Source organism: Saccostrea cucullata, unplaced genomic scaffold (assembly GCF_032062105.1).
Source record: "Saccostrea cucullata isolate Sc308-1 unplaced genomic scaffold, CSIRO_AGI_Scuc_v1 ctg8934, whole genome shotgun sequence".
Lineage (NCBI taxonomy): Eukaryota > Metazoa > Mollusca > Bivalvia > Ostreida > Ostreidae > Saccostrea > Saccostrea cuccullata.
In genome coordinates this window covers 1-23,643 of record NW_026937690.1, presented here as the reverse complement: position 1 = coordinate 23,643, position 23,643 = coordinate 1, and the positions used below count along the sequence as shown (strand labels likewise).

Sequence of the window (23,643 nt, the reverse complement as noted above, 5' to 3'; positions counted from 1 at the left end):
TACGCATGCCCCAAAATTTAATTCGAATTAGCTTTACTTAGCGTTCACACAGAGCTAATGTGAAACAATTTAATGCGCAGTAAACTAATGCGAAGTAAACTAATTCGCATTAAATTCTCCGTGTGAACGCTAAGCAAAGCTAATTCGCAGTAAACGTACGTTTAATTCGAATTAAACTCTCCGTGTGAACAGGACATTAATGTCACATTGTGCCTGTCTAAGGTTAATCAAGTTCAAGTTCAGTGTATTTTTATGGATACTAATAAAAGTTCGGTCTGACATTTGGAATAAATTCAAAAATGAAGCCCTAAATGGGGGGAGGGGGATTTATGTTCTTTTATGGGTACTCACAAGGGTGGATCTGATCAACTGCTGCAGTGGTATAGATGTAAAATCTCTATTTTTCTTTTAAAAAAAATGTGAACCAAAAATTATAACGTCAAAATCAAAGAACCAATCACATGATATTTATGGAAGTACCTTATGGAATCATAATTTTTTTTTTTCTGTATCATGTGAATTATTCATATTTGGTGAAATGTTGTTATAAAAGCCATGATAGCATATACGACATATTTTGTGAAATATGAAAGACCTATCATATGTCATTAATGTAGCACCACTTTTTTGAATTAGGTCAAACATGAAGGTAAATATTAAGGTGTCAGATATAGCATGCACAGAAATATCATGTCACAGATAATGCACATGTAAAATATGAAACCCTATCTCTTCTAAATCAAAAGTCAAAAGGATTTTTGAAAAGTAGGTCATACTTCAAGGTCAAGGTACCATGGTCAAAAATCATTATTAGTTAAAAACATAGTTACATGCACTAGTTCATTATGAAAGGAATTACCACAGGGAATGCATGTATAATCTGAACATGTCGAAAGCCCTATCTCATCTCATTCAAAAGTTATGACCAAGGTTTTAAGTTTTTGTGACAGATGAGCAGACCAACAGACTTGCAGATGACATATGATTAGATTCAATTATTAATTATCATGAAATCTTGCATTTGATAAAAAGGATGACAAAAATCAATAGAACCATACACTAAAAGGGATAGACTGACCTTGACATGATGTTGCACATACCCGGTAGATGCTTTTTATAAAAATTTAGGTCTTCTTTTAAATAATTAACAATAATTTATATTTAGGAAGTTTAAGTAGCTGACAGAATAAAAAATATATCAAGTTTGACATACATTTAGATTTATTTCAATGCAAAAGCAATATCGATCAATATCGCCTGACTGCATTATGCAGAATGAAAATTCAGTTCTCTAAAGGTCATACGCAACATACCGGTAGTTTGAACTTTATTAGGATCTTCCCTGGAGTTTCAGAGTTTCACTTAATGAAGGACCTGGGTACAATACTTTGAATGTCTTTATATGGATTTGTACACCTCTTCTAAAACTATGTTTGATGAAAAAGAAATCTGGAAATTATGTTCTGTAATTATGCCCCAGGATCGAAAGATCGGGGGTATATTGTTTTTGTCCTGCCTGTCTGTCTGTCTGTCTGTCTGTTTGTCCCCCAACTTTAACCTAGCCCATAACTATTGAGTGGTAGGGGCTATGGCTTTCATAATTCATAGGTGTGTTACTTGTGACATAACCTTTCTTTGGGTACCACCAAATTTGACCTCTTGACCTTGACCTTGGAGTTTGACCTACTTTTATTAGTCCCCTACCGGGGGGGGGGGGGGGGCTATAGGTTTCCTCTGCGTCCGTCTGTCTAGCTGTCTGTCCCCGTCAGTCTGTCCCACTTGGTTTTCCACACTTTTTAGCTCACCAGAGCCAAAGGCTCAAGTGAGCTTTTCTGATCACATTTTGTCCGTCGTCCGTCCGTCTGTCTGTCTGTCCGTCCGTCTGTCTGTCTGTCCGTCTGTAAACTTTTCACATTTTCGACTTCTTCTCAAGAACCACTGGGCCAATTTTGACCAAACTTGGTACAAAGCATCCTTGGGTAAAGGGGAATGTAAATTGTTAAAATGAAGGGACATATCCCCTTGCAATGGGAGATAATCAAGAAAAGACAAAAATAGGGTTGGGTCATTAAAAAATCTTCTTCTCAAGAACCACTGGGCCATAAAAGCTGAAACTTATGTGGAAGCATCCTGGGGTAGTGTAAATTCTAAATTGTTCAAATCATGACCCCTGGGGGAAGGGCGGGGCCACAATGGGGAATCAAAGTTTTATATGGAAATATTTAGGAAAAATCTTTGAAAATCTTCTTCTCAAGAATCACTGGGCCATAAAAGCTGAAACTTATGTGGAAGCATCCTGGTATAATGTAGATTCTAAATTGTTCAAATAATGACCCCCTTTCAAGGGCGACCACAATGGGGAATCAAAGTTTTATATAGAAATATATAGGAAAAATCTTTGAAAATCTTCTTCTCAAGAACCACTGGGCCAGAAAAGCTGAAACTTATGTGGAAGCATCCTGGTATAATGTAGATTCTAAATTGTACAAATAATGACCCCCGGGGGAAGGGTTGGACCATCATATGGGTATCAAAGTTTTACATAGAAATATATAGGAAAAATCTTTGAAAATCTTCTTCTCAAGAACCACTGGGCCAGAAAAGCTGAAACTTATGTGGAAGCATCCTGGTATAATGTAGATTCTAAATTGTTCAAATAATGACCCCCGGGGGAAGGGCGGGGCCACAATGGGGAATCAAAGTTTTATATAGAAATATATAGGAAAAATCTTTGAAAATCTTCTTCTCAAGAACCACTGGGCCAGTAAAGCTGAAACTTATGTGGAAGCATTCTGGGGTAGTGTAGATTCTAGATTTTAGGAATCATGACCCCCGGGGGAAGGGTGGGGCCATAATAGGGAATCAAAATTTTACATAGAAATATATAGGAAAATCTTTGAAAATCTTCTTCTCAGGAATCACTGGGCCATAAAAGCTGAAACTTATGTGGAAGCATCCTGGTATAATGTAGATTCCAAATTGTTCAAATAATGACACCCGGGGGAAGGGCGGGGCCACCATGGGGAATCAAAGTTTTATATAGAAATATATAGGAAAAATCTTTGAAAATCTTCTTCTCAAGAACCACTGGGCCAGAAAAAGGGAAGCTTATGTGGAAGCATCCTGATGTAGTGTAGATTTTAAATTGTTCAAATCATGACCCCTGGGGGAAGGGCGGGGCCACAATGGGGTATCAAAGTTTTACATAGAAATATATAGGAAAAATCTTTGAAAATCTTCTTCTCAAGAACCACTGGGCCAGAAAAGCTGAAACATATGTGCCCATGGAAGGATCATGGGGTAGTGTAGATTTCAAAATGTCTAAATTATGATCATAGGGGTAGGGTGGGGATGCATTATGTATAACAAGGGGGAAATCTGGTAATGAACAGAATGGTCAAAGCTTCTCAGGTGAGCGATGTGGCCCATGGGCCTCTTGTTTTTCTAAATGCTTGCAGATATTGAGCTGAATTTTGGTATGTGAGTGTATCTTAATGAGTTACAGATCAAGTTTGAATTTTGCTTTGCTTCATTGATTTTTGACAGAATTAGGGCATTTTGAATATTTTTTCATAATCGCTTAATTGAGATCGGATTCTAACTGCGCTAACTTCCGATTGTCGACAAAAATATGAAGCAGCGAGGAAAGGACGGTGGAGAAATGAGTTGAATTTTCGTCTTAATGTGGATTATTTTATTAGTTTTAAGGCATTTACAACTTGAAAATCTTTCAGTTTTACCTTGGACATGACTTTTGCATATTATAAAATGACATCCAGAAGAAAAAGGGGAACCCGGTAGGGGACATGTATTGCTTATGCAATACTCTCAGAATGCTTGTTCTATTTGTTATCAACTTTAACTTTAGCCATAACTTTTGAACAGATCAAGATAGAGATGAACTTCATATATAAAATGCATAGACTCCACTAATTAAGCACTTTCAACTGACACCAAGGACAATGACCTTTTGACCCTGACTGTGACCTATATGCTAAAATTAGATTTTTCGAACTTTCGGTATAACTTTAAAACAATAGGAGATAGAGACTTGATATACTAGTCAAAATTTCTAAGTCCCCAGGCAAGTTTTTGCTTTATACCGCTTTTAAATTGAATTATTTTAACAGTATAACTTAATAAGTATACAGGATAATAAAGTAGCAAAATAATTTTTCCTCACTTGATTTATTTTATTGAAGCACTTTAACACAATATGCAGAAACGTTAAGGCACCCTAGAATTAAAAATTCACAACGTTTAATACTGCATTATTCTCCATTCAAACGAATTCAAATCAAGACAACCGTTCCTCAAAGAGTTCACACTATTTAAGAAAAACTATTTCATTGAATGTTTTTCCATGTGGATACTAGGTCGTCCTCTAGTTCCGCTAGATACTGCTGCTGGGAAAGCTGTTTCACACTCCGGTCTATCTGCTTCCATACATGCTATTTAGGGTTGAGATTAGGAAGACAAGGGGGCTTATCAAAATTGTCTGTGCCTTGTCAACAATAGTTACTTAACGTCTTCTTACATGTATTCCCCACTTCTCCAGTTTGACATTGAGGGGAGGGCACAGTGCTCCAAGTTGCGACTAAAATGGTCGCATTTTGCGACCAAAAAATTGATTTTGCGACTCAAAATGAAAACACACTCGCATTTTCGCGACTGAGAAAATATGGCTGGAAACGTCCATTTTTAAGATCGGGATCGAGATTTCATTTGTAAAGATTCTCGATCAAGAAAATGTTTGAAGACATATACTTAAATACACTTTACAAAGCGTCGCATGGACTTGGATCACGTAATGTTATGGTAGCATGCTGATGCTGTACAAAGTTTGATTAGAACCAGAGACGTGTATAAATAATGTTCCTGATAGAATGACATCGAAACTTTTTTTAATTTCCAAGATCCGACCTTGTTATTGAAGCATTTGGTCAATTGCCTGCATGTCACAATGATTCATGCTAAGAAAGAGTGTTTTGGCGCCATTTATAATGACTATGTAATGGGTTAGGTACGTAGTAGTAAGTAAACATGACAAACAGCAGGCGAAGTCCTGTCTCAACAGCTGTCAAGCTTGTATTTTCATTTGATAAAATTTTATTTCTGTAATTAGATTATTTGTGTTCTTCTGTACAACCATAAGGGTACATGTATTCAATACAAATAATTCATTCAACCTAGCAAATTTTTATAGTAACAGTAATAAGTAATCTTTGATATAATAAAAACATAATACATATCCTTATTTAAATTATTAAGTTTTATTCACAAAATGTATTTTTTTTATGGCGAGTGAAATATTTGCGAGCAGAAATTCTGAAATGGCGACCAAAAATACTTTTAGGTCGCCATTTTGCGACCTAAAAGCAAGTGTGTCTTGGAGCACTGGGGCACTTTCGGTTCCGGTTCCATTGATTTTTCCGGATAAACTCTAGGATGATTTTGTGGTGTTTGTTGAAATCTAGCAATTTTTAACGGTTAAAAGGAATTCAGGTGCGCTTTGTAGGTTTTCCGGGTGGTAATTATAAAGGTTTTAAGTAAAATAAAGTCATACAGTGAAGAAAAACAGAACTTTCGTTTACTACGACCAGCTTAGGCCATTTCAACTTCACTTTCACATTGTTGTGTGGACATACACCGCATTTTATTCAAACATTTTCTGTTTTTCGTTATGATCAATAAAAGATGGAGAACACATGGAAGTAAAAAATATTAAGAATAAACCCGAAAAACATATGGAATTTGAACTTCATGCTTTTCAACAAAAACGGTCACGGTCAAGTAATTACACATTCGATTACAATTTTTTTGGCCTTGACAGGTAAGTATTGCAAATTAAAGGCATATTTGTAAGCAACTAGTAAATTGAAATTAAGGTTTTTAAAATTTTGAAAAAATAAAAGTGGGGACTTAGAAATTTTGACAAGTATATTTGGTATGCCTACTTCACTAGTTAAGTGCTTTCAAACGACACCGAGGTCAATGACCTTGTGACCTTGACTGTAATCTTTATGCTAAGAATAGATTTTTCAAACTTTGTTGCTGTGGGGGCACAGTGTTTCACAAACAATTCTTGTTTTTGTATATTTCTTTGAATAATGCAAACATTTTCACAATTTGATATTTTTTCAAAACCCCTAGCAACACTAAATTAGAAACATAAAGAATTATTGTTCACTTCCAACATATAAATTCTAACATTAATTATAGTGAACATAATGTATGTAAAAACTATAGATTTGTTATCCAATGTAGTTTTAATAGTCAAGCTGATGGATGTGATCATGGTGATAGGGATACATTTCAAAAACTAACTAGTGGTACAGTGTAAATAAAGCACCGTAGTGTTATAAGCTTTGAATGCATTGATAAAAATGTCTTATTTCATCATGTTCATTACATGTACCTGGGTTTTTTTTTTTGGCGGTAGGTGGTTATTTCAGTTAGGTTAATAAAGAGAAACATACGAGATGTAATTAAATTTCATTCTTATATATTCATTCATAAAGGTGATGAAGATACCCAACATAATGATTAAAAGATAAAGAGAATAAATCAGATTGGTGATCAATATCCAAAAGACAGGATGGTGGATCTAAAGGGAATGGGTTCCAATATTTTCCTTTGTTTATTGCATGGTTTTGAATTTCACATTCACCCCAGACAAATCAAAATGAGTTATTTGTAGGTTGATCTAATTAAGAGGCTTTATCTTTTTGATTATAGCTATTTGATTTCAAACAGTTTGCTTATAAGTCATGTGATATCATGGTCCAAAGTTATGAGTGGTGGATCCAAGGGGAGTTGATATTGAATTTTTAATTACTTATTATGCTTATTGTAGATCATCATAACATATACTAATAATTATTGCGCATTTATTTAAACATTTAAGTAACCTTTCTTTGTGTGATAAGTGATGGACCAAAGGCATGTATATTTCACCAGTAATTGTTTTGATAGTTGAGGTGGATCCAAGGGGGTGGATAGATATATTTTTAAATACATGTATTAAATTTTGTAATGTGTCAAAGGAATCAATAATAATCATGTGATGTTTATGGTTAATTGATTTTAAACATTTAACTTATATATCATGTGTGATCAAAATCTAAACTTATAAGTGGTGGATCCAAGGGGGTGGATATTAATCTTTTTTAAATATTTGTGGTGGGTGCAGGATCAAAGAATATTAATGATCAATGATTGTGGTTAATTTATATCAGCATTTAGCTTATATGTCCTGTTTGATCATGATCTTAATTTTAAAGGGATGGGTCCAAGGGGGAGTGGATATTTATGTTATATAGTAGTTGTGGTTGATCCAAGGGGAGTGGATATTAATTTTAAATACATGTATTTGTGATGGGTAAAAGGATATTAATGATTATAGGCTTATAGCTAATTGATTTCAAACATTAAGATTATATGTTATGTATGATCAAGATCTAGACTTATAAGTGGTGGATCCATGGGGAGTGGATATTAATTTTATTTTTTTTTAAATATTTGTTGTGGATCAAAGGATATAAATGATTATGGCTAACTGATTTCAACATTAAGCTTATATGCCATGTGTGATCATGGTCTTAACTTACATTAGTGGTGGATCCTTGAGGAGTAAATTTTTTATTTTAAAATATTTGTGGTGGATCAAAGGATTTTTTTATTATAGTTTTTTAAAAAAGAAGAATTGCTGTCCATCCAAGTGTTTACAGAAGATTCCCACTAATGCAGTTTTTTCCATCAGGAAGCAGTTTTGGAAACTGGTCATTACTCAACAGAATCAGGAGATTTCAGTATTGTATGCAAACAAAGATAAGACAGTGTCACTCGCACAAATTTAAGTCCCCTTTCGGTTGATTGTACTTTTTCTTAACAAATAAAAATCAGTATCTCAGACACTCCTCTTCTCTTGGCAAGTCATTTGGTTGAGTTTTCTCTGGCAATAGTATTTGTTTATGACCCTCACTTTAATTAAAATGGCTCTACAAAAGCAGTTAAACAATGGATATATAACCATGATAACAGTCAATTTTGCATTGTTATGCCTCTAGATCTGCCACATAAAAAATAATTTGAATTTGTATATGATTGAAGATAAAATGCTTCATAAAGTATATTCAGACATTGCATCAATCTTATCCCATTATTCCCATATCTGCTTATTTATTTATCCCATGGGATTAAAAATACCCAGTATTATGTACTTTGCAGGATTTTTAATCCTAAGAAGGGCAAATATGGGATTTTTAATCCTATGTCGCCTATTATGGGAGAAAAAATCCCATGGGAGAAAAAATCCCTCAAAGATTTTTTTCTCCCATGGGATTTTGGTGGGATTTTTGGTGGGATGAAAAATCCCGCCATTCTCCCATGGGATTTTAGGTTTTGACAGAGGTTTATGAGAAAACTACTACAATGTGGAAGTTGAGATTGACATGATGAGGTCAGAATAAAAAATCCCACCAAAATATAGAAAAAAATCTAATGTAGGTCTTTTCGAAAGGGTACCTAAAAGTCCAGACTTTGTCGTGTCCGGACTTAAATGTCGCAGTGTTTAAATATTTCAATAAAGTACCATGTTTCAGTTGTAAATCGCTTTGAAATTGGTGTAAAATAAGCATTTTTATCGTTTTTTTGTCAATAAACATATGTTCCCCCGTGTCACACAAAAAGCTTTGGTACGAATTTGTGAAATACCAATCCATATTACCTGTAAAAAGGATTTTTTGTGACACGGGGGTGAAAGATGTTTTAAAAAAAATTTCCGTTTTCCATTGATTTCTATAGCGAAAAACACAAGTATTACCAAAATTTTAGAGTTATCTCTCCTTGTTTTCCCAAATAAGTAATGTTTTCTGAAAATTCATATAATTATCTATAATAAATATGAAAAAGTCATCGAATATGTCAACTTTTGAAAATGACTTGGAGGTAGGCGGGAGAACAATACTATCGTTCGCAGTTCTTATATTTCACGTTTTTTAATTGAAACTGTTCAATCATTACTAGTATATAATTTGTAATCACACAGTTTTTATAAAATTACAAAATACAAAGAGAAATTTATTTATGGAATGAAGCTTATTTCAACTTATATTATACGAAGAATGGGCGATGAAATATCAGTAAGTATTTAATGTTTCTCATTAGAAGTTTTTGTATTTATTTTAAATGTTTGATTATTTATTTTTTAATTGATGAGTTCATGTAACATAGATTTCAGGAAATAAAATGAATTTTGATCGACCGACGTATACATGTACTGTATCTACATATGGTTACGCTGCATCGCGAATGACCCTGCTTAGATAACTCTATGCTATCTATATTATCTACGCGAAGCGGTTTATAAAAAAGCGTAAACTGCCCCAAGTTTTGTTATATCGTATAATATAAGTTGAAATAAGCTTCATTCCTTATGATTTAATTTCAGTACAGACAATGAGATAATTTTCTCCCCAGAACAAGGCTTCATTGTCATCTCCCTCGGGAGATGACACATTAAGATTGTATGCCGGAAGTGAAGTCCTAGTCTCCATTAATTCTTCGGGTATCCTCGATGTTTTACAATATCTCAAGTGAGAATCTACACAAGTTCCAAGTAGCCTGTAAACTGGTTTTCTTTTAGTAGAACTAGCTTAGAAGTGTGATATCTACTTTCGGGTTAGGCCTATCTGAAAGCCAAGGAAAATTTAGAAAAGCAGTACGATGCTTATTGTCATCTCTTACGAGAGATGACACATTAAGTTTGATTTCCTGATGTGAAGTCCCAGTGTAAGCAGCTATTTTTCAGTCTGCAATCCTCGGCTGACTCCACTACGCTACATTCAAAAAGTGCGAGGCCACCCGAAAATCACCGACTGCTCAGTTTGACGCGATGATGCGATTTTCTAAATATAGAGATGTAAACAACGAGCGATCTGCCTTATTATTGATAAAGAAAACAGGCTGCAAAGAAATCATACAGAGACCAATACACAATCGCCTGAATAATGAGGTTTTTCAAAATATGCACTGTATGTTCTTATATGTAAAGTCTTCTTGGCTATTACCTAAATGATGGCCAGAACTCGATAGAATCTTCTAACTAGGTCAGCGCGTGTGTAAAGATCCTCTGCAGCCGAGGCGTGGATCCAAGAATTCACAGAAAAACAACATCAAATAAAAACAATCGCATTACTGACTAATAGGAATTGATGGTGAAAACTTCAATTTTTTGGTACATTAGTCATTCTATAACGCGGTGTCATTTTTTAAAAAAATAATACATGTCTGATTATAAAATCAAATGCATTGAGAAACTAGTGCTAATTGTAACGGGAACCGTTACAGATGTTCCCCAAACGCTCCCCAACTCCCTTTTGGTGCCATATTTCCTGTAAGCTTCATTAAATAAGACAAACTCTGTGCATTTTTGACTTTAACAACGTTTTCCCAGAAGGATACCAATTATATCCCGTGCACATGTGAATGTATGTGCGTTATGACCATATCATCTTGTCTACACTATCGATATATTTTAATATACTATATATTTAAGCATTCAGTCCAAAAGTATTAAAAGTAACAAATTTTAATTTCACTCGTTCCAAATGCACTCACGTGCGTGCACGTGCATGATGACCATACCTTCTTGTAGGAGTCCCTTATATCTATCTATATTCTAAATCCCATCCTGTTTGGTTGAAAAACAAGGGAGTTATAGCCATTTCCAGTTTCAGCCAATCAGCTTGAAGCACACGTGCATGCGCGTGATTTCAGGATTTTATTTCTATATCATATTGTAGGATATCTTAATGCATGACTATGTTTTAAATTTCAAAGCATTTCGTCAAAAAACAAAGGAGATATAGCCATTTAAAGTTTCAGCCAATCCGATTGCAGCACGCGCGCATGCGCATGCTTTCATGAAAATTCTTATATATCACGCTGTAGAACTTCATAATGTAGGACTATGTTCAAAATTTCAAAGGATTATGACAAGAAACAAGAAAGATATTGAGACTTTAGTTTCAGCCAATCAGAGCGAAGCGCACGTGCATGCGCGTGAGATCTTGCTATTTTGACCATGCCACCTTGTCAATACTACTAATGTATCCTTATATTATGAGTTTCAAAAATTTTTATCAAAAAATAGAAAAGTTACGGCAATATCCATTATATTGGTCATTTCACGTGTTGCACGTGCGCGCTCTTGCCAGCACGTGCACGCAAAATGACCTTGATTCCGCAATTATACATAACATGTCTACTAACCCTAAAAAGGTTTTACCTACTTCGGGTGAACAGTTTACAAGAACACTCGCGGACAAAAAAGTACCCAGGAAGAAGAAGAAAAATAATAATAATAAAAAACAGAGTAAAAACAATATGTTCCCCAACTTCGTTTGGGGAACATAATTAAAAGCACAGCTTATAAGCGGATACATTAATGTCTATAAAAAAAACTACAGACATTGAATGAAAGATCACAAAGAATGATTATGAGTATTTTCTTGCATGTATAATCTATTCTTTTAAAGGATTTATCATGATTAAAGAACTTGCAATCATTTTCTTTATGCAGTTTTAATTGCATAAATGTCAAAAACATCTTTAATTCACTCCTCCTATATAATTGAAATGAAGACCAAATATAATACATAATAGTTTATATGTTTAGTATGCAGATAAAGTTAAAACACACAAAAAAATATACGCACTGCACGTGAATTTGGACGGCCACTAATGGCACATGTATATTCCGAAAACAGCCGTAAGTTCAGGGTTGGTAATTTGTAAATGCTTGATTTTAGCTGATAGCATTTAAATGTTATTACTTACTTATGCTTAAAAGCCTGTGAACGTTGGGTAGGGGCCACACAAAAAATGATTTAATTAAATATAATGTATATTTTGGACAAAAAAACTGTGAGTCTAGGCACCCTCTAAATCCACCAGTGCTGTTAAAAGTTGATTTTGAAAAGTTAACCTTTTGATGTAAGTTTAGTTCATCCCCCCCCCCTTAAAACCAAAGGGGTTTGACGACCATATCACTTTACATAGGCGTCAGAACCGGGGGGGGGGGGGTGCTAGGGGTTCCAAGTATATATTTGGTATAGACATCGAACATATCTTCGTAAGTTTAGCCCCCCCCCACTTTCCACAGATACGTCTTAGTATAGGTTAAAATTGGGAAAAATGTTGGTGTTTGGAAGAAAATTTTTGGTACTGGAGTTCGAACTACCCCCCCCCCCCCCCCCCCCCCCCCCCCCCCACGAAATAGGATTTTCGTATTTTGGAAAAAGACATTTCCTCTTTTTTTTTTTTTTGCTTGTCAGGTTTTTTGGGTAGGTTTAAAAAAAAATTCTTACCCTTAGCCCTCGCCCCCTCTATTAATTTGCTTCCGACGCAAATGCTTTAAGGAATGGGAATTTAGTTAACGTGAAATCTTTGGGAAGGTTTTGAGTTGATTAAGTTAGCGCTTCTGTCCGCTGTCAGAGTACATAGAGTAAGAAGCTGCGATATACAAGCAATATGTAACGTCAAAAGGAAAGCTAAGATTTTACCCGAGTAATTCTTGTGATTTTTTTTAATTCAAATTTTACAAAAACTGCGTAGTGGGACATAAACATTTTTTTTTTAAATTAAAAATAATCTTATGATTATTAAAAGGAAATGGAAATGCGATGTAAAATTCAATTATAGCATGGCTTACTGGGCAAAATTGCACAAAAAACTCTTCCATTTGACAAATTTATTAACTGATAATGGGCACTTTTGTCATAAAGAGTTATCTCTATCATGGATTAAGCTTACTTTGTGAAAGTGCTAGGATATATGTCAATGAAACTTGTCTCAAAGTTTGTAGCTTTGATAATTTTCAGATAAAAGAGACTTTGAAGCATTATTTTAGTATATTTCATGCAGTGTAAAATGCTATTGCAACATATAAATCGTGATATTATTTAAACAATTTTAGAAAATCAGATCTACAAATCTGTGTACCAGATCTTTTAAATTTTTACTGCTGTAATTGTTCAATGCCAGCTCCTCCCTTATCCACACTTTTTGTTCGAGTATAGTCATGTACTTAACAAAATGAATTTGTTTTTCGAAAAAAAAAATCAAAATATTCCCTTCTCATCCACAGCATAAGATTTTGATCACTGTCCTTTTTCCTAATCTGAAATTGTTCAGGTAAGCTGCCACTCCCCTTCCCCAGAAGAATAGAAAAATCTGTAATAGTTGAGAAAAAAATTACACTTTACTGTTTATTCTGTGACATTAATGAAGCCAAAGAGATGACATTTCGGGCTTTCTGGAAAGCCAAACTTGTAATGATTTAATTTTAAAAGTAACGTCTAGCGGAGTAATACGTTTTTTGACGTAACTCATTGTGACGTAGGCAAGTTATGTTATACAAAATGAATAAAATTTTTAATCCAATCAAATGGCGTGTTACAAGTAAAATTAAATTATTTGAACATGTTGATTTTACTGTCGTCAAAAGATTTATCTTGAAGTGTTATTTGTATAGACAATGAGACATGAACTTTAAAATGGGTAATAAAACACTTAATTGTTATGAAATTTATGCATAAAAATGATCAAGAAGCCTTTTCTGATGGACTTGTTTTAGAATCAAATCTATCGCATATCACTTTAAAAATATTGTATTGTATCGTATTGAAATTCTTAACTCAATACACAGCCCTATTAGCGTCCATCCCTATTTGCATCATCCATAAAGGTTAAATCAGAACTAATAACATAATTAAAGAGCTATTCCCAAAACCAGAAGTCTCTGTCGAGACTGAAGCTCTACTGGTTTGTATTTATAGCAAAGGAAGAGGAAAGTACTATTTATGTTCTCAGTGTAGTCTACTTGCATGCCACATTATATTATAATCAGACAAAAACTGTATTTGAAGTAGCATTTTGAGAGTAACAGAAATTGCTATCTTTATTAACCAAGGTAATAATGTTCATTGAAGTCAAAAACGGATATAAAGAATTATGTACCTTAGTATAGTCTACTTGTGTGCCAAGTTGTATTGAAATCATACCAAAAGGAGTAGTAGCATTTTGAAAGAATTTCACAGAAATTTCTATTTTTAGTAATAACGCCAACACCATTCGTTGAAATCAAAACCCAATACAGAATTATGTATCTTGGTGAAGTCTACTTATATGCCAAGTTATATTGAAATCAGACCATAACTGTAGGAGGAGTAGCAATTTTGAAAGAATTTTACAAAATCAAAAACCAATATATAGAAGTATGTATTTTTAAAGTATAGTCTACTTGTGTTCTAAACTATATATTGAAATCAGACTAAATTTGTAGGAGGAGTAGCATTTTAAAAGAATTTCACTAAAATTTCTATTTTTAGTAACAACGCAAAAACTGTTCGTCGAAATCAAAAACCGATACACAGAATTATGTATATATTATGTATATAAGTGTAGTCTACTTATCAGCCAAGTTATATTGAAATCAGACCATAACTGTAGGAGGAGTAGCATTCTGGAAGAATTTTTACAGAATTTTCTATGTTTAGTAACAATGCCTACACCGTTCATCCAAATCAAAACCCGATACATATTATGTATCTTAGTGCAGTCTACTTATATGCCAAGTTGTGTTGAAATCAGACCAAAACTGTAGCAGGAGTAGCATTTTGAAAGAATTTCACAGAAATTTCTATTTTTAGTAACAACGCCAACACCGACAACAAAACCAATACCAACAAAACCAATACACAAAATTAAGTATCTTAGTGTAGTCTACTTATATGCTAAGTTATATTGAAATCAGATCAAAACTTTAGGAGGAGTAGCATTTTGAAAAATTGTTTACAGACAGACAGACAGACGGACGGACGCCAAACGCATTACTATCACATAAGCTCTTCTGGTCTCTGACCAGTAGAGCTAAAAACACTTATCTCGAAAATGTATATGTCAGAACCAAAATTCAAAGCAAGTCTGGAAGTGTCCATCCCTAGAGATCTCATCCAGGCTAGTTTTGGTCAGGATGGACTAATATATTAACTTACTGAGAAATAAACTTTTAAAATACTTAAACTTTAACTGGGACACTGAAGCTGGGGGAGGATCTAATGGGTAGCATAAAAATGATAACATTGTGTTGAGGTGAGTTAAAACTCCTGGAGCACTTGTGCTCTTGTGATTGTCTAAATGGGCAACATTACATCAACTAAGCAAACAAAAAGTAATATATTTCATATATTCATCAACATATTTTATTTTCTCACTTTACTTTATAAAAGTTTGATACACATTTTTAAAAAATAAAAATGGTTTCCATTACCAGTTTGAACGAAGTATTTAATGGAAGATGTCCAATTTGAGAAATAAATATTTTACACATACATCTCTCATAAAAACACCTGCACCTTTGTACAACTAATAACAAATATCAACAAAGTTCCAACACTTTCTTACATGTACACATTTTAAGCAAATTTTGGCTAAGCCGTACCATTTTTTTGAAAATTTGAAAAAGCATAATAAATTGATATCCAATATTTTGTGCAACCTTTCTTGCTAAAACTCTTATATGTTAAAATACATGAAATTTTTTTCATTTAATTCTGTAACAATTTTAAGGTCATTGCTCTGAATGATGCTGGAAAAGTAGTAGCTGCAGAATTTCTCTCTCCAGGACAATAAAGTTTACACAGTCATGGTAGTGTAAATCTGTCCAAGTTTCTGTCTCAGAGAGCTACAATTGTCAGAAAAGTGGAATTAGTGACATAGTAACTTGACTGTAATATATGAGAGTTCACCAAGGTTCCAGTCAAAGTCTACATCACTGATATATTCAAAGAAAATTCCAACTTATTAATGATACAGAGCAAAAGAAAATCGGGAAAAATATTTATACAGTATGACGATTTATACAATTATCTGACTTCAGAATTGAAAATAATTTGAAAAGAATTTTGAAAAAAACATATTTTTATGAATTTACAAAAACATTTACAAAAATTCTGTCTTGAAATCTGTGACATGTTAGTTGCAGTATATAATAATGTATGTTCTGTCAATAAAGAGATATGTATCATTGAAGTTATTAAAATCTTAAATTGTTCAAGGAATTAAGTTCTGATAAATTAAAGTTTCATTTCAAATTCAACAAGTAAATACAGTTAATCTTTTTATACCCTTTGTGCATGTTTATACATTTATAACGGAATACAATTTGTGACAGTCTGTAAATATATCACTAGGAGATTATGTCCTCACATCAAATTTTCAATCCAACCTTAAACAGTAATTAAATTCCTAACTTTGAACAGATCTGTAGTTTTTTTAAACTCTTGCTGAAAATGTTTTCGATTTTCAAGCATCAATATTTTTCACATTTTAATTTACAGAGTGAATTACATAAATAAATGCACATTCTTTAAAAAAGAGGTATGTTTATAAAGCAAGTTGAATAATTCTGCAAAAATCATAAATGCATATTAAAATAATTTCGAGATAATTTTCCTCCGTGGATAAACGGAATACACAAAACATGTGGAGTTCTTTCATTTTCATATGACAGAATTTATCACATTTAAACATTTGCAAGAAGGAAGCATTTCTGAACACTTGAATCACTGAATGTCAACATCACCATTGTTATATAGAGACATTATATGAACAATGCTATACTACATTTAAGAAAAATAGAAATCAGAGATTGCAACCTAAAATAATAGCCAAACATAAAGTACTGGTAATAAAATCATCATCAGGCAATATCTCAATGAGGATTAATTTCCAATAAATTTCTGACCTATCTTTTTTTCAATTTAAAAAAAAATTTAATTACCAGGTCTTCGAGAACCTACAAAAAAAAATACAGCAGAAAAAAATCAATTCTTACAAGTTTTTTTAAAATACTACAACTAACCATGTCATATAAAAACTTTTTGTAAATATATTGAAACAATACTGGGTGTTCAGAAACATTAAACAAAGTCATGTTTTTTGGCTGCATAATGCCCTTAATACAAAAATAGTCAACAATATTATAATAAACAAGATTGACCAGTTTCTTAATGCTGCCTGACCTCAAGCCAGGAGAAGACAACTCTAGGATAACTATACCTTGCAAATACATAGGTAATAGTAAATATTGATATAAACATGTGACTAGTTAATGAGAGAATCTTTGTCCTGATATTGATACAAACTTTGGCCATAAAATATTTTTGTATACATTAAGAAACAAAATTATAATAAAAACAATCACAATTCCAGGAAACCCAAAATAATTATCTTTTCAGATCTCAGAAAAATAATTTTTTTTTACAAGTTGCCATGAATATTTTTCCCATGTGTAAAGGTGAACTTGAGCGCAGTGTACCAATAGATCTAATGTCTTTACTGCAAGATGAATTGGATGTAATTTTGACTTCATGAATATCAAAAAGATTTGTCTTGCTGTTATTCAGCCGATTTAGAGATAAAACAATTTTTAAAAACTCCCTGAACTTATTTACATGTCATCCATTATACATGTTTATCTAAAACATTTAAAACACATACTGGTACATGTATAACATGAATTTATTTTAACCTTTATTAAAAAAAAATCTCCAAAAAATTTATGGTTACCTACGCAGCACCTAGAGAAAGACAACCTGGTATTGTGAATTGTATTTAGACGCTAGATTTGCTACGTTTTCTGCCACGGTTTTTTGTCCACTCCTTTGCTGGAGGATAAGTGTTTATTGCGACATTTGTCCCCGAAAGAACACCCCGTGGTTCTCCAGAAATAACATTCGTCCCCGTTCACGGGTCCCGTGGTGATCTTCTGTTCCACTGCTGTACTGGTCACTGCTGTAGAGTTCTGATATTGGGCAGAGACCGCTTTTCTGGAAATATAAAGAGAACACTCTCTACACAGGGCTCGACAGATAACATGGCCCCACGCCCAGGACAACCTATTTTGATTGGCGGGCAAATCATTTGATAAGTGGTGCCTATCTCTGAACAAGTCCATTTTCAGTGTAACAAATCATACGATCAAATGTTTTTTGTTTAACCACAGATGAAATATTATGAATTTTAGCTGTGCGCCTGTTTTTCAGCAATTTCTTGGGGTAGAACAAGTAATTTAATAATGGTATCCTGTCCAAGGTCAAGTACTGCAAAATTCTTTTTGTATATTCCTTGAGGAACTTTTTTCTGTTAATAATTTAACAGATATCTTTCAATAAAAAGTGTATACACTGTCAAAGAAATAATTTTCAATTCTACTTGAAAACCTATAAATCAATGGTACACTTTCTCTAAGTTTCTTGAAAAACCTCAACACAATTTATTGAAAGAAAGTCTATTGAAATTTTCCTGGAAACAGCCCTTGATTCTCCCAGGGGGGTTTCATTGACAATTATTGAGCAAAAAGTTCCTTGTGAAAACTCTAAGGTTTTGTGATAAAATATTGCTACATTGATGACAATTTTTCAATGGTACACTTTTCTTGTAAGCTTTAATTCATACTTGTGTGTCACATGATCCATCTATACTGTCTAATAATTAAATCAATATTAAAAGGTATGTGCATTCATTCACCCATCTATACCTCTTCAATCATACTCGACGGAGAGTTATCTTTCTTAGAATTTTAAATTTAAAATTCATGTCAGACACACTGATTTCAAGTTATAGGTGATAATGAAAAGAAATCTTGAAATTTAACAATGACAGACAACATTTTTGGACAAAGTCATTTTACCACTAAGAAACTTTTTTGTTAAAAATAAGAAAATAAACATGCACATTGAATAAATAAATGCATACTGACATTGTACAAAATATACCAATTCCACCCCTATTATTATTTTTCAATTATTGTAGTAGCAAATTCAAAATTTTTTTTCCCAAAACCTGTTTTATATGTATGATATCAAAATCTGTTTCAGATTTACATCTATTCATGGTTTGTTTGTATAATTCCTCTGACAATCAAAGACTGCAATGAAAATCTTTACACCAGTAATGATATTATACCAATACTATTAATGCTAAAGGATTGAACTCTTCATAAGCCTTCATCAAAGTCTTTATTACATCCAAAATATTTGGTTTTCATACAGTGTACATCATGTTGAGGCACACATTGAAATAAATTCAACCTAGACATGATGCAGATAAATTAATTAATATGGTTGGACACATTTCCATATCCAAAATATTGTCTCCTTGTAGACTTAAACTCAAATCTATGAAACATTCATTTGAAAAAAATATCAAAAGTTGCTTATCTTTTTAACATGTTTAACAAGCACAATGGGAATATATTTTTGTAACACCCTGTAGATAGCAAATTAAAGAAAGCAGATGCACTGACCTAGAGATATTTACCAGTGATTCATGACAAAAATGGAAGTGGATTGTTTCTAACAAAAATTCTAATCATTTTAACTTACTCTGATTTTTTAATTAAAAAAAAAATTCAAATACAATATTTCTTGCATTAAATTTAAGGAAAGAATTAATTAACATTTAATAGCCAAGCATGATAAGAGCCACATTGTGCCCAGAGACATGACAAGTTCCACTGATATGCATAACACAGCTCCTAAGTCAAAAGCAAATAAGCCACGTAACATGCATATAAAGCCATAGTAGACTGCAAGACAAGAAGCATTAGTTGAACCTTACATCTACTGCTAATTCATGTGCTGCAGTAATAAATTTCTTTATCTTCATTTTAATATTTTGTCACTGTAAACATGGTAAATATTCCCCTTCATATATAACTCTGTGAGATGAAAGCGATCTTGGGATGAAAATTCTTTATTGTATGACAACAAGCCACTTCCAATGACACCGATAAGAAAAAAGAACATTGATTAGAAAAAAAAAAATGGAGAATGAAGTGATCAAAAAGACTTTCTTACCATTTTATGTGAAATTTCCGAGATGTTCTAAATGAAAATATAAATGAAGGTTGAATATAAATTTATTTATTTCAGGATCAATTAGTTTGCAATGACATGTGGCATCTAAAACCAACATCTTTTTTTGTGGCAAGTTCTCTTAAAATTACCTTTCTGTGATATGGTTGCATAGAACAAAATGAGATTATGAAAAGATTTTGTCAGATATATAAACATAGGTGCATATGTCAGAAAAGCTCTGTCATTGGAGCTTATGATTCGGATGAACTGAAAGGTGATTGAACAAAATGTTTTAAAAATGTGCAAGCAAGTTTGGGCCTTTTCATAAATTCAATATACATGTATTCATATCACTCTAGGCATGCTGAAGATAAGCTTAATCTTGAATCCTATTGCTAATAACAAATTCAAGAAGTCCAAGGTACCTATGTAAAAAAGGCAGTCAATAAATTCATAATTTAGCATCAATTAATTTGCTTTCTTTTTACATTCTAAATATTCTGTGTGTTGCACACAATTGTCACATTAAAATTTTTTTTAAAAAATAACATTGGACTGATATTTTGTATTCTTTACTGTTCAACTAAAAGTATTTTCTGATAAAGACCATGAAGACTGATAGTGATAATTCAATACTTTCTAAATTAAAGTCTCAACAATCTATGGAATCTCCAAGCCCAGTTACATGTAAAATGAAGTATTAGAGAAAAACATATAAAGCAAAATGATTCCTGTATTTTGAATTCAAATGGAAGATGAACAAGTCCTGTCTTGTCTATAATGAAGTCAGAAGATGACACTGACTTTGTATGTATAAAACTTTGTCTGTAAAATTTAGTTGTTTATGATGTAATCAAACTTTTTCTTTTGAAAAAAAGAGCTTTAAAATCTAATGAAATTCAGTTTTGATTAAGAAATTCCTCTTTTGAACTCTCCAGAGTTGTCAAATCAAATACTAAGAGTCAAGCATTTGAAAATTCTTTTGAGCCTAAACCTGATATCTGCTCTACATATTACCATTAATACTTTATTGCAATCAGAAAGCAATGTACAGTGAATGCAGATTTTTAATGAAAGAATAATAATGGACACAACTTATTTCAAATGACTTTATGTCATTTAAATCAATATTAATCTTAAATTTGATTAACTTTCACTAGAACTAAATGATGCATAAAATGATCTGGCAACGAAATCATGCAAATCCACCTGGTTTTTACACAAGGAAATAGTAGGAAGGCAGTGATTGAGAAGGCTATATATAAACTATCCATGTATTGTAACAACACAATGATATCGACACACTTGAAATCTACATCCATAAATTCCTTAGGACTAGAACAATGATTCTTTTACTTGATATACAGTTAAATCTTTGCATCCCAAACCTCCATGATATAAATATCATGAAGCAAGTTGGAAGAATCACTTATAACACAGATATTGATGTTTGAGATGCAAACATTCAGCTGATTTCTGAAAGTGTATGCATGCATCAAAAGCTCAGTAAAAATGTGGATTTTTTTTTCTTTTATGCATTCAAAATATTGTTTATTAAACAATGTACACATCTGCAGTGTACTCCAAAAGTCTGAGTCATTTTTAAAATAATATTTTGAATTTCTGTTTGCATTCAAAAGCTTACACCTACCTCTTTAGAATGAAATATGGTATATACATGCATAACCCTATTGTTTGGTATATACATGTATAACCCTATTTTTTGGTATAAACATGTATAACCCTATTGTTTGGTATAAACATGTATAACCCTATTGTTTGGTATAAACATGTATAACCCTATTGTTTGGTATAAACATGTATAACCCTATTGTTTGGTATAAACATGCATAACCCTATTGTTTGGTATAAACATGTATAACCCTATTGTTTGGTATAAACATGTATAACCCTATTGTTTGGTATAAACATGTATAACCCTATTGTTTGGTATAAACATGCATAACCCTATTGTTTGGTATAAACATGTATAACCCTATTGTTTGGTATAAACATGTATAACCCTATTGTTTGGTTGAGTCTTGCCTCCTCCTCTCTTTCACCCTCTATTACCCTAGTGTTTTTTAAGTCTACCCCCCCTCTTTAATGACTCACCCTACAAATGTCTGTCTCTGCTGGGGGCTACTGGTACTGGGGGTTTTCCGTATCGTAAGTGTACCACTATTTACTATGGGGTTGTCAGGGAACTTTATCAGTAACTTCTGGCCTCCACATTCTGCTCCCTATATTAATTATTAGATAATTAATAAATTTTCTTATTCTCACTAAATCTGAGGGAGAAGCTCTCTCTTAACCACTGACACAAAAATATGAGGCATTTTTCTCAGAGTTGTTTACATCCTTCCGTTATGAATGATTGTTTCTCACATAAAGTTAATTTTGAATAAACTATGAGTTTGCATTTAAGATATATTTTTGAAAACATTTTGCATGAAAGTTTTATTCATTTTTCCGTAAAATTCTCCATTCAGAAATTCCCCCATAAAATGATCACAGTCACAAGAAAAAAAGAGGGAAATTTATCTGTAAACCGATTTTTTTCACCAGAAAAATATGAACAATTTACCTGTAAACTGATCTTTTACACAAGAAAAATATGAACAATTTACCTGTAAACCGATCTTTTACACCATAAAAATATGAACAATTTACCTGTAAACCGATCTTTTACACCATAAAAATATGAACAATTTACCTGTAAACCAATCTTTTACACCTGAGAAATATAAATATTCACCTGTAAACTTTGCATGGCTTTCCCTTCAGCCTCCTTCGTTTTAAAATTTACAAAAGCACAGAATTTTTCTGGTAAAGTCCGAACACTAGTCACAGATCCATATCTGATAGAAAAAAAAACCAAATGGGTTATTCTTTCTTTAAAATCATTAAATAACTTTATATCTGTAATAGCATTTCCAATTTCATACTCACCTAGAAAAGATTTTCAAAAGTTTTTTATCGTCTACTTTATCTGGTAAAACATTTCCGACCCATAGAGCTGTTAGGCCCTCCGGATTACGTGGGCTAAAAAATCAGCAGAATTAAATACATTGATAAATAATCAAGTCCTTTATAATCAGTATTTATTGATAAAAACAAAAACTACAGCTTTAACAAACTTACTCCATCTTTGTGACATCTTTCTGAGCTTGGGGCTTGGGGAGGGATGGAGTGGTAAAACCTGAATCGTCGTCAGAGACGTAAACTTCACCGCCCAGAGCATTTTCCGCTATATCCGAACAAATAAACTTTGAATAATTCATACTTGTACAACATGAAGCACTATTTGTATCAAGAGACTACACTTCAAAAAAAATTTGCTTTCTTAAAATCATTAAGGAACAGATGCAATTTGAATTTACAGTATAATTACACCAAGAACATCTTTCTATTTTCTCACAAAATTGCATCATAGAAATCTAATGTGGCTTTTCAAGCTCCTTTTTTAAGTAACTTTACACACTTACACCAGTAAGATTGAACAACAGAAAATAACATGGACTTATAAACTGTACATACCGACACCTGCCAGAAGTGAATCCAGAGCAGCCTGTACTGTGGAATGCTTTTTTATCGCTTCTTCAGCCTGAGATCGAGAGAAACCCATTTCCTGAAATATGTAGTTTAGTGTTAATAGCCATTCACTGTTACCGCTTTATTTCTTTGCCATGACTGGTCACCAATTTTGATAAAACTT

The 23,643-nt window shown here is 32.8% G+C and overlaps 1 protein-coding gene across 1 annotated transcript; it reads right to left on the bottom strand.

Moving 5' to 3' along the window:
* Nucleotides 1-17,695: 17,695 nt before the first annotated feature.
* Nucleotides 17,696-23,557, bottom strand: LOC134248660 (uncharacterized). Its single transcript, XM_062731059.1, has 6 exons — nt 23,466-23,557; nt 23,070-23,175; nt 22,878-22,970; nt 22,684-22,786; nt 22,041-22,168; nt 17,696-17,894 (listed from the first exon to the last, which is right to left on the bottom strand). Exons 1-6 carry the CDS (start codon nt 23,551-23,553, stop codon nt 17,696-17,698), a joined length of 717 nt encoding a protein of 238 aa, XP_062587043.1. The 5' UTR covers nt 23,554-23,557.
* Between the last annotated feature and the right edge of the window lie 86 nt (nt 23,558-23,643).